Here is a 16,210-nt window from a genome sequence, read left to right as displayed (position 1 = left end):
TGGTTTAGAATAAAATCTTTGTCCGCCTTTGTTTCCTTACTTTCCTAGATCCCTTCCCAATAGGCAGTCATTTTAAACTCCTTTAGTTTTCTCTTCTGCCTTATTCTGTATTCTGCTGTATTTTTATTAATTTTAGGCATTATCAATTGACTCCTTATTATATTGGATTAGGTTTAGCTCTTGTACACTCAAGGCCCTTTCATGCCTCCTTTAGTTGTAGTACTATTTCAAACATGGTTGTGTACTAATTATATTTTCTTTTTCACTGTTTTCTTGAAGTTAATAATTGCCTTGCTTTTTCATTTACTTGATTTTCTTTATTATTTATCACGTGTTCTTCCCATACTTCCAATTGCCTCTCAGTAGAATTTCCACATGGTCATTCCCATATCTCCCGAGATACCAATTTTCTTTAAATTGAGTGTTTGTTTTCTACATCTGCTGCATTGCTATCATCCTGGAACTTTCCTTTGCTGTCATTCTTGGAGTTCTCTTTGTCTTTTATTCTCGTTGGATTTCCTATTTTAGGATTTTATTTCTTCCTCTTTTTTTGGTTTACTCCATGCTTTAATAGATTCATCCTATAATAGTTTCATCTGAAAAGATGTCAGGGGACTTGATGATGATATCCTCCAAAATGCCTGTCTCTTGAGTTACACAGCTCCAAATTGGACTAGTTTGCACTTGAGACACAGTTGTCATCCTGGGATTATCCTTGAACATCATTTGAAGATTCATTTCATTTCTTTTTTTCAATATTCTCTTCTCTTTTTATTCTGACTTCCTCTCTTGGATTACTCTATCATTTTAATAGATATATTCCAGTAGTCTCCAGAGAAGAATGTATGAGAGTTACATTTTGTTGTGACCTTGAGGGTATTAAAATATCTTTAGTCTGCCCTCAAACTTGATTGGAAATTTGATGATAGAGTTTGAGGTTGGAAATATTTTTCTTCAGAATTTTAAAATATTTTGTTAGTGAGCTCCCTAAAATCAATGTGCTTGCTAAGAAGTCTAAAGGAAATCTTATTTTATAGTTTCTATATAACCTGTATTTTTACTTCTTGGAGTATTTCATCATTGTGCTATTTTCAAATTAAACACTGATGTGTCTTGGTTTGGGTTTAAGTTCATGCATTGACAATTGGTAAGCGCTTTCTACTAGGGAACTAATTTTCTACAGCTTTTAGAAATTTTCTGGAATTATTTCATGGGTAATGTTATTTTTTTCTCTCTCTCTCTCTCCTCTCTCTGTCTCTCTCAATTACTACAAATAAGATGTTGGACCTCTGGTATGATCTCTAATTTCCTTATTTTTTTCTCACCTTTTTGCCATTTTAAAATACTTTTGTAATATCTCCTGGAATACTTTCTCAACCTTACCTTCAAGCTCTTCTATTGAGATTTTCATTTATTATGTTCATATTTTACAAGAGCTGTTTTTAAGGAATTTTTCTTTTTTTAAATTTTTTTTAACGTTTATTTATTTTTGAGACAGAGAGAGACAGAGCATGAACAGGGGTGGGGCAGAGAGAGAGGGAGACACAGAATGGGAAGCAGGCTCCAGGCTCTGAGCCATCAGCCCAGAGCCCGAGGCGGGGCTCGAACTCACGGACCACGAGACCTGACCTGAGCTGAAGTCAGAGGCTTAACCGACTGAGCCACCCAGGCGCACCTTAAGGAATTTTTCAAGAGAGTCCTCTTTTTGTGCTTATTTCATAGATGCAACAACTTATCTGATCATATTAATTTTAGGGTTTTTTTTTTCAAGTTTTCATCTCTGAAATCTTTATTTTGTCCAATTTACCTTTTTTCCTCTTTGCCTGGTTTTTGTTTCAGTTTTTCTTTTTAGAAGCTTTCTTCAGGGGTATCATTCAGGTGTCTGTTCTTAACTTAGTTTGGTAGCCTAAGGAGTTCAGTGCTAGCTCTAAGCATGTTGGCAGGGCTTGTCCATTTTGATGTGTGCTCTAAGGTGAACTGGAAGCACTTGTGGTTGGGGAAACCCTAGTGTCAGTCGGAATAGGTCTTTGCCACTTGGACTGGTTAGATTCTTCAACTCTATAAAATCTCCTACTCAAAAGGAAAAGGTGTAAGTTGAAAAGGTAAAGGACTGATGGAGGAAGACGAGTGGATATCTGCATCACTCAGAATATGATAGGTAATGCTTCAATATCAAACAACCCTTACAAATCTCAGAGGCTTAACACAATGAAGGTTGATTCATTTCTCACACTATATATCCTATACAGTTCAGCATGGAGTCCTCATGGTGCTCAGCCAGGGATCCAGGCTTCTGGAGACTCCATCTCTACCTATGCTTTCAGGATCACTGTATTGGAGAAAGTAAATGTGTTAACCCATGTGCAGTCTCTGAAAGCCTTAGCCCAGAAGTAACATATATCATTTATTCTCACATTTTATTGGCCACATGTAATTTAAAGAAGAAACACAATTAAAATTCTGCCATGTGTCTGAGAACGGAAACATCTGTAATTGGTCCCAATGACTCTCATTGCATTTTAACAATCCGTCAGCATACAATGTTTAGATGGTCATTTATTTCTACTACCCATATGACCCCTGCTCTCAACTTTGCCAGTGGAACCTCTAATATAATGACTCTCCTTTTTTGTGGTGATGAGAAATCAAAATTCTAGAATTAATGCTAGGATCAGAGAAAGAGGTTGCTCATTGACTACATTGGGGAAAAGTTATCTGCTGTAGATTTAACCACTTTTCACGCAATTTTAATGTGACCCTCCATATTTGGCATGCTATCATCATTTCCATAGTATGTAGGGCTGATGGCTCTGATGCTTCTGAAAATCCTGCAGCCTCAACAGGATTGGTTCTCAGCTTTTCACACTTCAGGATTTGGTAGTTGGTTTGTCATTCCACTAAGTCATTCATTTACTTTCCACCTACTAATATTTTTCCCTGTTGTCCTCTACCTTGTTCTTTCCATTATTATAAGTTTCTATTTTTGAAAATATCTCTTTACTTTCATGTTAGTGCATATTTAGAGGAAGCCAAATTAAAGGTATATGTCCAACCCACCAATTTAACTCAAAATACCCTTGAATTTTTCAAAGAAATAGACTTATGTTTTATTGGTGAAATCTTCTGTGGTTATTATTCTACTTAATTAATTTACTTTTATTCCTATAATCAATTCATTTTTAAAAATTATTTTTCTTAAATCTTGAGCTGTTTTCTTTGTAAGATATGCATGTAAACCTCATAACTTTCTCTGTTCCTTCTTTGGTTATCTTAAATATCATTTTGTTAAAGAAGCTTACTATAACAGCAAGAATTATGTTCTAGGTAATTTCTATATATAAATATGTTCTCTATAATTTCAACCTGATATTATAGAAGAAACCATAACAACAATGGCTTCTCCAAAATATAATTTTATTTTCTCTTATAAAAGGATAGTGGCTTGAAATGCATTCAGTGCTATCTGGGATAGTCACTTTCCATCTTGTTTTATCACCTTCAAATCATGGCCTTCACTTTACAGTTCAAGACCGCTGTCTAATATCCACCCTTTATAGCTCCATTAAGACCAATAAGTAGGAGAAAGGGAAGGCTTTGTCTTCATTTTTAAAGACTACTTCCATGAAATATTCCATGGCACTTGTAGTCATGTCTCAGTGACCATAACTTTGGTACAAGACCACTTCCAATCACAGCAGAAGTTGGGAAATATAATTTATAGCCCACATATCCACATGAGCAACTAAAAAATGAGAGGTCTATTAGTAAAAAAAAAAAAATAAGGGGATAACATATATTTGGGTGAAATGAGTAGTCTATGTCATACCCACTCAAACCACACCTATAGTTCCCATTGCTCACTAGAAGCAGATAGGGTCAACTAACTTGCCTGTTTGGGTTGGTTATTAGAGGAGCATATGATTGCATTTCTACATATTGGTGGTGTGATTTGTAGCCAAAAGAATTTTTGTTCCACTGAAAACTTAGCCCCAAAGCAATAAATGAATTCATTTGCTGAGACAAGATTCTCTTTGAACTAATGATGCTTCCTCAGTGGGCTCTTGGCAACTGTCATCCATTCCTACTTCTTTTTATGATTTTTAAAAAATTCTGGGTCTAGATATCTTAAAATTTAATTTTAAGGACTCTGAATTATTATTCTGGATGAAAATTAGGTTTTACCAATGAGATGGCTTCAGATGATGAGCCTGAGAAGACAGGCAAAGGTCATCTACCCACTGTCAATGCTATTAATCAGCAAGGTCAGAGAGATGTGAGTGCTTGCAGCCAAGTCAGCATTTCTGTGTCGAGCCATCAGTTTCAGAAGTAATTGGAGGCCATTGTGGCAGCTAGACACTAGGTTCCCCTGAATTTTCACCAGTTTTAGAGGTGATGATGGGAGAGGACATTGTAGGAGCAACAGTTTTGATAGTAGCAGTAGCAGTGGCTTCCTGATTTCTATACTACAAAAATGGTAGTATGGCTTCAAAACCAGGAGTTAATTGCAGGCTCTCTCACTTCTGCTTGTCCAGTTCTTCTGATTCTGTAAGCATCTAATACCTTCTAGCAAATATCTGTTTTTGGTTAGATATACATAAAGTGGTTTCTATTTTTTTATTGTGCTGAATTCTGAATAATTCACCTAAAGTCACCCAAGGTCAAAGTCAAAATTGCATGCCTTCACTCAAATTATAAGGAATAGGAGCTTGTCAGAGTTTGTAAAGGAAAAGAAGTAAGGTACAAAATCATCAAGCAATTAAAGTGTTCCCTTATGCTAACACATCTTAGTTGGTTCAAAACTAGGGCAGAATAAAAAATTACAGGTACATTCCTGAGAAACTAAGGATAAAAATGTTTAATAATCTAATTATATATATAATTAGTTGCATATATGTGTGTGTGTATATATATATATATATACAGTCTGAAACTGAATCTTAGACTCTTTCTCCCCTTATGTGTAATACAATAAATAAAATTAGCTTAAATTTCATTATTTGTGAATAAATATGGAAAGTGCTCAACATATCATACACTTTACAAGATGATAGTGGGCTCACATATTCTAAATGATAAATCATTCTTTTTTAAGTTTTATTATTTATTTATTTTGAGAGAGAGAGTGTGTGTGTGTGCATGCACACATGAGTGGGGGAGGGGCAAAGAGAGGGAGAGAGAATCCCTAGCAGGCTCTACACTGTCAGCATACAGACTGATGCAGGGCTTGAACCCATGGGCTGTAAGATCATTGTCTGAGCCAAAATCAAGAGTCGAACACCCAACCACTGAGCCCAGGCACTTGTAAATGATAAATTGTTAGGTGAATGAAACAAATGTCAAATAGTGTAAACAGTACATGAGCATTTTATAAAAATAGGTAATTTTTTTGTTGTAGTTTATAAGTTTATAAAGCCAGATGATAAAATAACACACTAATTCATTAATTCAATAATTTATTCAACTCTCATTCGTCTATATTTACTTCAGTATGTATTTTCCTAAATGTAATAGAAAAAGAGCTCTCTCCATGAGATTAAAGTTTAGTAAGGAAAGGAGATCATTTGCCTGGGCAGGGTACCCAAAGAATGAAACACCGGATTCAAAGAAAAAAATAGCCTCATATATCATTGGAATGATGGCAAAACTGAATCTGCAAATTGAAACAACATTAGGCAAAACTCCTCATTTCTGAAATGGATGGTATAGATAATTCAGATGACTTTCCAATGGAAAACAATAAAGAATAATGGACAAGACTTTAAAAAAAAAAACTACTTTAAAAATATTGAAGAGCTAGGGGTGCTTGGGTGGCTCAGTGGGTTGAGTGGTTGAGCAATTCCCTCTTGATTTCAGCTCAAGTTATCGTCCTGGAATCAAGTCCTGCCTCCAGCTCCACACTAAGTGTGGAGCCTGCTTAAGACACTCTCACTCTCTCTCTCTCTCTCTCTCTCTCTCTCTCTCTCTCTCCCTCTGCCCCTCTCCCCACTCGCTCGCTCTCTCTCTTAAAAAAATTGAAGAGCTAAAAACACAGTAGAAAACACAATGGAAAAAAAGCCCAATTTTTGATGGAAGCTTGTAATGGAGGAGTAAACCATTTGTCAGAACAACAAAACTCATTATTCCCTCAGGGCAATTAAAAATATTTGCCCTTGGACTTTGATTTGAAGCTATTCATGACATTAAATATAAATCAAGACTCAGGGTCAACCAAATTTGCAGCATATTCTACAAAGATCCTCCCATTTTAAGAGATCCCCACAGGGCTATATCCACTATATATACGTATGTTGATACAACGTAAACATAAACAAATCTAAAGATGCTCCCTCACCCCAACTTCAGGAAACTATATGGAAGTGCTCCTGATGTTAAGTAGAGTAGAAAAAAAGAAAAGATGCCTGGGAAATTATAGCTACAGACTGGTCTTCATGTGTGTTTAATTTTCAATATGCATATGTTGAGTTGTGAGAAACATCAAGCCATAAAATTGGTTTGCAGTGGTTCCCTACTGAGAGTGATTTAAGAATCCTAGCTGAACCCAATGGGTTCAATGAAAATACATTTTGAAGGATGAAACATGCAACCTAGGCTTTGAGGACATCCTACAAATAAATTTTTCAAGGGCAATCAACCATATGAGTCACACAAAGAAACAAAGATAAAACCAATAAGAAAAATCAGTAACAATACAGCAGAAATAGGCGCATACAAACTTCAGCTATCAGAAGTATCAGGTTTAAAAACTAACTATGCTTACCATATGTAAATAAATAAATGCTTGAACATATTTGCATGAAACAGAGTGAAAGGGTACACTGACTTTGAAAACATAAAAAGTCTAAAAAATCATGGGGATTATCCTTTAAAAATACATTGTAAATACTATAAACATTGAAAAGGTACTATATATAACAAAAAGTATAAAGTAAGGTGAGGGGGCATGTATTAGAGGATGCCTCATTTTTTAGCAGGCAGTTAAGTGATGCTAATATCTTACTATGCATTATATTCTTGTGTTTTAACCTTATAGAGATTATTTATTTAAGCTTAAGCAAAATCTATAGTTGCATATAATTTTTGCTTTATTACATTCAGGTGAAACATGATAGTTTTAATTATGAATCTATGATGAGCACTGGGTCTTGTAAGTAATGAATCACTAAATTCTACTGAAACTAATATTACACTCTATGTTAACTAATTAGAATTTAAACAAAAATCTGAAAGAGAAAAAAATTTTCTGTTTTCTATTCATATTGAATATGTTTGAATCATGTAACTTTCTATTATTTTAAAAGAATGAGAATCATTATTTACATACCCAAATCATTTATTTTGAAAAAGTAATCATAAGTCTACCAACATTTTTTCTATTTAACAGGGATTGAATTCTTTAAAATTGTATCAGATGGTATAGTCCAAAGAGATCAATTTTGAAAGACAATACTCAACTTAGACGACACCCAGATAAAATATTAGTTCCTTTGAGGCAAGACAAAACACTACTACAGAAATCTAACAATTTCTAACGTGACAAAATTTTTTTGTATAAATGAAAAGTATAATTCATTTGTATAAATGAAAAGTATTTTTAAAATTGGAAGTCATGATTTACAATACTCTATGCTAATGATAATCAGAAAACACAATTCTCTTAGCCATAACAAGATATTAGTGAACAAGCTCAAACATCAGGAACCTGAAAACATTTCTGACCTCCAAAAATCTTACCCCCAAAAAACAGATACACCATTTCTCCCCTATTGTATGAACATGCAAAATGTGAGCTGGCTAAAAACACCACCACCACCACCAACAAAAACACAGAGATTCAGAATGTAAAATACTTCAATAGGATGAAATACCTATAAATATGACAATAATTATTGTGTGAATATGTAGTTCTTTATGTGAATGAACAGGTTGCGAACTAATAATACATTAGTTAGTATTATCATATATCTCCCCTTAAGGTGAGATGCCTAAGTGAACCCAAAATTATTTGTAAAATTAGAGTTTTCCTCGGCGTCCCTACCAGCTGCTTCACCCACGAAGTTGGGGAAAATGGGCTTGAGAAACTTGAACTCACTGGTCCCCGAGCCTCCCCGCAGACACACCTCATACTGGTAGCTCTGGGACAGCGTCCCCGCGCCGCTGACGTCCACCAAGTGGCCCGGAAAGTGGCCCTCGGGCCCCGAGCAGCGACCCGCAGACGCCGCCCGGCTCCGCCTGCACAGCCGCACCGCCACGAACACCAGCACCGAGAACAGGAAGAGCGACGACACGGACGCCAAGGCCACGACCAAGTAGACGGTGAGCGGGTCTGCCCGCGCCTCGGCCGCCGCCACCTCCGGGAGCGGCAGGTAGGGCTGCGAGAAGCCGTCCACCAGCAGCACGTGCAGCGTGACGCTGGCCGAGCGCGGCGGCTCGCCATTGTCCTTGACCAGCACCACCAGCCTGTGCTTGACGGCGTCGCGCTCGCTCAGCAGCCGGGCCGTGCGCACCTCGCCGTTGTGCGCCCACACGCCGAACAGCCCGGGCTCCGTGGCCTTGAGCAGCTGGTACGACAGCCAGGCGTTCTGGCCCGAGTCGCCGTCCACCGCCACCACCTTGGTCACCAGGTAGCCCGCCTCGGCCGCCCTGGGCACCAGCTCGGTGCAGGGCGCAGAGCCGTTCTGCGGCGGGTACAGCACGAAGGGCGCGTTGTCGTTGTCGTCCAGCACCAGCACGCGCACCCGCGCCTGGCTGCTGAGCGCGGGCGAGCCGCGGTCGGCCGCGCGCACGCCGACCTCGAACGCCTGCAGCGCCTCGTAATCCAGGGACCTGAGCGCGAACAGCTGCCCGTTGTCCGCGTTGATGGACACCAGGGAGGCCAGGGGCAGCTGCGGGTCCGCGGGCGGCAGCAGCGAGTAGGTGACCTGGGCGTTGGCGCCCGAGTCCCTGTCCGTGGCGCTCACGCTGCCGATGTGCAGGGCGGGGCTGTTGTTCTCGCGGACGCGCAGGGTGTAGGTGGTTTGGCTGAAGGCGGGGGCGTTGTCGTTGACGTCGGAGACCGTCACGGTTATGTTGTGCTGCGTTTTCAGCCTGGGGGTCCCCAAGTCGGTGACGGTGATGGTGATGTTGTACTCGGCCTGGCTCTCTCTATCCAGCGCTCTTTCAGTCACCAAAGTGTAGAAATTTTCTACAGTAAGTTTCAGAAAGAAGGGGAGACGGTCTTGGATGGTACACATCATTTTGCCATTTTCCCCGGAGTCTGGATCTGAAATTCCGAAAATCGCGACGACGGTGTCAGGGGTGTTTTCTGGGACATCACTGATGAGTACTGACATCGTCAGTTCGGGGGCGTTGTCGTTTACATCCATCACTTCTATGGCTATAGTGCATTTTCCCGAAAGACCCCCACCATCTGAGGCCTCAATTTCCAAACGATAAGATCGAATTTCCTCAAAATCCAACGGTTTTTTTAATCGAATTTCCCCCGTGACTGTGTTTATTTCAAAGGCCTGAATCACTTGATTTGAGGATTGGAAAAATGAGTAGGATAACTCTCCATAGGTCCCAGCATCTAAATCTGTAGCAAACACGGTGATGACGAGGGAACCTACAGGGCTGTTTTCTGGGACCTGGACCTCATAGAGCAGCTGAGCAAATTCAGGGGCATTATCATTTATGTCCAGGACTACAACGAGAACCTGAGAAGTCCCAGTTCTCGGCGGTGACCCACCATCCAGCGCCGTGAGCGTTAACCTGAGCTCTGACTGCTCCTCACGGTCCAGCGCTTTGTCCAGCACCAGCTCAGGGTATCTCCTGCCATCACTGTGATTTAGAGTGAAAAGGTGGAAATAGGAGTTGGTGCTAATAGTGTAGTTCTGAACTGTGTTACTGCCCACGTCTAAATCTTGAGCTATTTTCAAAGGAAATGCAGTCCCTGGATGGCTGCTTTCCGAGATTTTCAGGAGGATTTCATTTTCCAGGAATTCTGGGGCATGGTCATTTATATCTAGTAGCTGTAGTTCACCTTGAATAAAGTGCACTGGGCTTTTTAGTAACACCTGGAAATGCAGTATACATGGATCTGTGTCACTGCACAACTCTTCCCGGTCCAATTTTTCTTTTAGGATCAAATTCCCACTCTTCTCGAGCTGCAAATACTGTTGATTCCCTTTGGAAAGAATCCGGGCGTCCCGTGCCTCCAGCTCCCCTAAGCCAAGCCCCAGATCTTTTGCAAGGTTGGCCACATAAGAGCCGCTTTCCCTCTCTTCTAGAACCGAATATTTAATGGTCATACCGTCCACCTCCCACAGAATTAATAGTATTAATACAATAATAATGGCGGTCACTTGCCTTTTCTGTGGCGCTTTGGGTAGCGGTGTTTCCATCGTTCCTTAGCGTCCAAAAGATGCAGTTATTTAATCACAAAATAATTGCTGTGCAGCCAACTCCGCTATCTCGGTTCAATAATCTTGAGTTAGTTCTTAACACTGATTGATATGGCGATAGCTGCCTCTCAGAAACCTACTATCCCCCTAATGGTGTAAAACACTTCCTTTTTGAACAGCTAGAAACTGCTCAGCTATTATGGTGCCTGCAGAGATAGTTTTTTACTTTCTTAGCCTGCAGCGCCACCAAGCGTCTTGCCTTACAACTTCAGGGTTTTTTTCCTTTTCAAAGCATCATGCAACAGTTAAAACAAATAGAAAGCCTTTTGGGTTATAAACTCTCTTCCACCCAATTGCAGGTAACAGGTAACTAACAATATTTGTGAGAGCAAAAGTAATACCTATATATCTATGTCTATATTCATCTTCGTTAAAGGTACAAGGTACAAGTTCAGTAACACAAAACTCTGCTCAAGACAAATTCACTTACCCATTTAACCAGTATTTCTCCATGCAGGCATTTTTCCAGCTTCTGGTGATTAAGTGGTAAAATAAACACAAAAGTTCTTCCTCATGGGTGCTTACATTCAATTACAAAAATACTAATTTGTTGTATTGTTGGAAGAAGTTACAAATTTTAAAATTTACTTTCCACTCCCAAAGTGAAATGTGCCTGTAACCCCTGAAAAAAATTAAAATGTGATTTCGTGTCAGTCTCCTGGACTACATAGCCTTTGGCAATTCTTTTTCCTTCATAAAATCACTCCATGCAATGCCCAGTAAGACTACGAGGAAATGGCTGTTTGATTTGTTAGAAATCAATATAAGTTCAGGATTCAGGCAGTGTCTTTTCTACAAAGATGAAGAAGGAAAAAAAAGTCAATGGAGTTAAAGATACACTTTCTGGGGAAGTGTTTTAACCTGTCAACATTGGACAGGGGTCCATCCCAGTGTATATCCCCTGGCACTATGGAAATGAGTATACCAAAAGATACCACGGCACCAACGAAAGCCAAGTGGTTGCAGTGACCTAGCAGGAAAAGTAGTTTCCCCCAAAGAAGAATGCTATTCCGAGGAGCAGGGGATAAATATCTAAGAATGCAAAACAGTAAGTGTTCCCTATACTCATTGAACCACCTAGTAATAATCCATGACAGTTCACTTATTTGGACACAAATCACAGCCAAATATAATTTAGTTAAGGCTAGTTCCATTTTAATTAAGTATAAAAATAAAATATTCACTCAGCTGTCACTTTAGTATAAATTGCCTGACTTTGATGGGAAGGTGAAATGAGAAATTTTTCTTAAAATACTACAAATAAAACCAGCACAAGACAAATACGGGCTAAACTGTGAAAGTAAATGATTTTATGGTTAATAAAGATAAATGACAGGGTGCCTGGCTGGCTCAGCTGGTTGAGCAACTGACTTGATCTCAGCTCAGGTTTTAATCACAGGGTTGTGAGTTCAGAACCTGCACTGGGCTCCACACTGAGCATGGAGCCTACTTAAAAAAGAAAGATAAATGATACTTATACAGCACTAGAACAGAAAATCCGACATTACCTAATAACATGACACTAATAGCTTACTTAGGTCTTGGCAGGTATCACATATAAAAAGGCTTTAGAAGCTAGGAGGAAGGTATTTTTCAATATAATTTGGATTTTACTAAATAATACATTTGAACTTTCAGATTGTTAGATAAAGACAAGGAGATGAAATATACTCTCAACATTTTATATTCTGTAATAGAGTTTAGGGTGCATGGAGGGTGTTTTCTGTTTAGAAAGAAAATAAAACAATGATGTGTAGTTTCACTTACTGACAAAGGTACTTCATTAGCATTTTTCTGTATTCCTTGAAAATTAATTTTTAAAATTCACTATTGGAATGTTAATAACTTTCAACAAATATTTATTATGCACTTATAATTGGGTTGGTATTATTAAAAAAGACTATCATAGGCTTACATGAAGCTCACAAATTGGAGTTTAATGTACTGATACTTTTGTAAAGTTTATATGCATAGAAAAATGTATTGACTATTATGGTATGTTGAATTACCCATAAATATGAATGGCTATCCTCGCATTTAGCCATCTTTAGTATTTATCTTTAGTTATTCACACTGTGGCAGTCACCCCAAAATGAAACTTAAACAAGCAGATTAAATATCAAACATTCACATTTTATTCTTTTTTTTTTTTTTTTTTTTTAAGTAGGCTCTATAACCAACATGGGACTTGAACTCACCACCCAGGTCAAGAGTCGAATGCTCTACCAACTGAGTCAGCCAAATGCCCCAAACACTCACATTTTAAAAATTTCCTTACATAGCTATAGTGATGACCATTGTCACTAATAGATATACAATCCTACTTAAGGACTTTGCATTACAATTTTTGTAAAATGAATAGAGTGAGTTTCAAAAATTTTAAAGTATTCAAATAAAAATTTACTTTTTATTCAGACTGTCAAAATAGTTGAGAGAAACAAAAATCTACTAACCATAGCATAGGGAAAATACTGTGTATACTCAGTATCTGATTTTTTCTCAATCTAAGGACGTGTCGTAAATAATTAAAATCGGACCATCAATAACATGTAACTTTGAGTTAAAAGAGATTTTCAAAAGAGCTGAATAGAATACTTAACTGAATAAGAAACTATCCCGAACCGTGGGGCTTTCCTCCATTTCCTTTCCAATGCCCTGGGGAGGGAAGTTCGGGATAATCGGCTTCAAGAACTTGAACTCACTAGTCCCCGAGCCTCCCCGCAGACACACCTCATACTGGTAGCTCTGGGACAGCGTCCCCGCGCCGCTGACGTCCACCAGGTGGCCCGGAAAGTGGCCCTCGGGCCCCGAGCAGCGACCCGCAGACGCCGCCCGGCTCCGCCTGCACAGCCGCACCGCCACGAACACCAGCACCGAGAACAGGAAGAGCGACGACACGGACGCCAAGGCCACGACCAAGTAGACGGTGAGCGGGTCGGCCCGCGCCTCGGCCGCCGCCACCTCCGGGAGCGGCAGGTAGGGCTGCGAGAAGCCGTCCACCAGCAGCACGTGCAGCGTGACGCTGGCCGAGCGCGGCGGCTCGCCATTGTCCTTGACCAGCACCACCAGCCTGTGCTTGACGGCGTCGCGCTCGCTCAGCAGCCGGGCCGTGCGCACCTCGCCGTTGTGCGCCCACACGCCGAACAGCCCGGGCTCCGTGGCCTTGAGCAGCTGGTACGACAGCCAGGCGTTCTGGCCCGAGTCGCCGTCCACCGCCACCACCTTGGTCACCAGGTAGCCCGCCTCGGCCGCCCTGGGCACCAGCTCGGTGCAGGGCGCAGAGCCGTTCTGCGGCGGGTACAGCACGAAGGGCGCGTTGTCGTTGTCGTCCAGCACCAGCACGCGCACCCGCGCCTGGCTGCTGAGCGCGGGCGAGCCGCGGTCGGCCGCGCGCACGCCGACCTCGAACGCCTGCAGCGCCTCGTAATCCAGGGACCTGAGCGCGAACAGCTGCCCGTTGTCCGCGTTGATGGACACCAGGGAGGCCAGGGGCAGCTGCGGGTCCGCGGGCGGCAGCAGCGAGTAGGTGACCTGGGCGTTGGCGCCCGAGTCCCTGTCCGTGGCGCTCACGCTGCCGATGTGCAGGGCGGGGCTGTTGTTCTCGCGGACGCGCAGGGTGTAGGTGGTTTGGCTGAAGGCGGGGGCGTTGTCGTTGACGTCGGAGACCGTCACGGTTATGTTGTGCTGCGTTTTCAGCCTGGGGGTCCCCAAGTCGGTGACGGTGATGGTGATGTTGTACTCGGCCTGGCTCTCTCTATCCAGCGCTCCTTCAGTTACCAATGTGTAGAAATTCTCCACTGATGGTCTTAGAAGAAAGGGGAGATTGTCATCTATAGAGCAAACAATCTGTTGATTTTGTCCAGAATCTGCATCTGATACACTGAAAACTGCCACTATGATGTCTGGCAGGTTTTCGGGAATGGGACTGGTGAGTGAGGACATGGTCAATTCAGGAGTGTTGTCATTTACGTCCAGAACCTTGATGACCAAAGAGCATTTTCCTGATAGTCCCCCGCCATCTGTAGCCTCAATATCCACATGGTAAGATTGAAATTCCTCAAAATCCAAAGTCTTTCTCAGTCGAATTTCGCCTGTAATTGCGTTTATTTCGAAGGGCTGATTAATGTCATCTACCTGAAATAGGGCGTAAGATACTTCCCCAAAAGATCCAGCATCTAAATCCCTCGCTGAGACGGTGATAATCAGAGAGCCCAGGGAATTGTTTTCAGGGATTTGCGCCTCATATTGCTCCTGAGCAAACTCGGGGGCGTTGTCATTGATGTCCAAGACCAGTATCTGAATCTCCGTGGTTCCAGAACGCGGCGGAGACCCACCATCCAGTGCTGTGAGGGTAAGCCTAAGCTCGGGCTGCTCCTCCCGGTCCAAGGCTTTGTCTAGCACCAGCTCCGGGAACTTCCTGCCGTCGCTGCGAATGCGAGTGAGAACGTGGAAATGAGGATTGGAGCTGATTATGTAGCTCTGAAGACCGTTGCTACCAGCGTCTAAATCCTGTGCCATTTTCAAAGGAAATAGCTTTCCTGGTGTAGTAATTTCTGATATTTTTAGTAGCATTTCTCTGGTTGGGAACTCTGGGGCGTGGTCATTTATATCTCTGACTCGTAAAGCAGCCTGAAAAAACTGCAAGGGATTTTCCAGTAATACTTGGAAAGGTAGCACACAGGGCTCAGTGGAACCGCACAGCTCTTCCCGGTCCAGTTTCTCATTTAGCAGCAAATCATAAGTCTGTGGGTCAAGCTGCAAATGCTGTCTGTTCCCCTTGAAAACGACCTGAGCACCCCGCTCAGCCAGCTCTCCTCTCTTGAGTCCCAGATCCTTTGTCAAATTGGCCACAAACGTGCCACTTTCTGTCTCCTCCAGTACAGAATATTGAATCGATTCTGAACCCACTTCCCACAAAATCATCCATATAATGAGGATAGTCACTTGCCTTTTCTTGCGATGTATTTTTGTTTGCGCCATTTCTATTAGGTCTGATTCCAGAGGAAAAAATCCTTTTCCAGTCCCAATCACCACGTCCATCATCTACCCTCCGTAATCTCTTTGCTGTTGAATTTCGAATTTGTCTTATAACTTCTCTGGTGACGACTGCCTTCCTGAATACTTCTAACTTTGCTCTAGCTGTAAATGTGTCCTATATTTGAGGGGAGAGGGGGTCTCTGAATAAAATGGAGTCCTCCGAATCTGCAGAGCTTTATTCACTCTCTTAGCCTGCACTGCCACCACGCGTTCAAATTGATAACTTCAATATGATAACATACAGGCAATACTATTCCCCAAATCTGAGCGTTATAAAGACTTTGAGGTGGAGTCAGTGTTTCTCAAACCATAGTGTGTGAACCATATGCATAAATAATTACTTGGGAGTCTTGGGTTGTTTTTTTTTCAAAGTCAACTCCTAGTCTTCCCTCTAGATCTTGAATCAAATTCTCTGGGGGTGCTAACTGAAATCTGCACTTCAATCTTTGTCTTTAAGTGATTCTCATGCATACTAACGTTTAAAAATCACTACCCCAAGTAATGTAAATTTACTATAATAATCTTGTATTCTTTGGAAATGAAATTTATCTCTGACGAATAGTGTGATTTGTGAATTCAAAATGTACATTATTTGTCCCAACAAACAAATCAATAAACTACAAAATGTAAATGTTGGTTAGCAACACCAATTATAAAATAAAAAAACTATTTCTCTAAGTTATATGGCTCATAAAATGACATAAACAACAGACCTACTTTATTTTGTGCTTATA

General features: G+C 41.1%; 1 protein-coding gene across 3 annotated transcripts; it reads right to left on the bottom strand.

The window, feature by feature from the left end:
- Positions 1-2,250: 2,250 nt before the first annotated feature.
- On the bottom strand, positions 2,251-16,205 carry LOC102956921 (protocadherin beta-6). 3 transcript variants are annotated; one of them, XM_042985484.1, is made up of 2 exons: positions 8,118-11,843; positions 2,251-2,329 (listed from the first exon to the last, which is right to left on the bottom strand). In XM_042985484.1, exons 1-2 carry the CDS (start codon positions 10,377-10,379, stop codon positions 2,327-2,329), a joined length of 2,265 nt encoding a protein of 754 aa, XP_042841418.1. In that variant the 5' UTR covers positions 10,380-11,843; the 3' UTR covers positions 2,251-2,326. The 3 variants fall into 3 exon arrangements, with proteins under 3 accessions (XP_042841418.1, XP_042841421.1, XP_042841413.1); XM_042985487.1 differs by lacking the exon at positions 2,251-2,329 and adding an exon at positions 15,057-16,179 and having other exon boundaries at positions 7,340-10,007; XM_042985479.1 differs by lacking the exons at positions 2,251-2,329; positions 8,118-11,843 and adding exons at positions 12,827-15,591; positions 16,190-16,205.
- Positions 16,206-16,210: the final 5 nt, after the last annotated feature.

The sequence above is a fragment of the Panthera tigris genome, chromosome A1 (assembly GCF_018350195.1).
Source record: "Panthera tigris isolate Pti1 chromosome A1, P.tigris_Pti1_mat1.1, whole genome shotgun sequence".
NCBI lineage: Eukaryota > Metazoa > Chordata > Mammalia > Carnivora > Felidae > Panthera > Panthera tigris.
This window is presented reverse-complemented; position numbering and strand designations above follow the sequence as displayed.

What these genes read in the sequence shown, in the direction of transcription:
- LOC102956921 (XM_042985487.1), bottom strand. Translation starts at nt 15,482, where the DNA reads ATGATGGACGTGGTGATTGGGACTGGAAAAGGATTTTTTCCTCTGGAA. An exon ending in TTTTTCAGGCTGCTTTACGA is followed by an intron (nt 10,008 to 15,056) that starts GTCAGAGATATA and finishes GGTGAACTACAG; the next exon opens with CTACTAGATATAAATGACCA.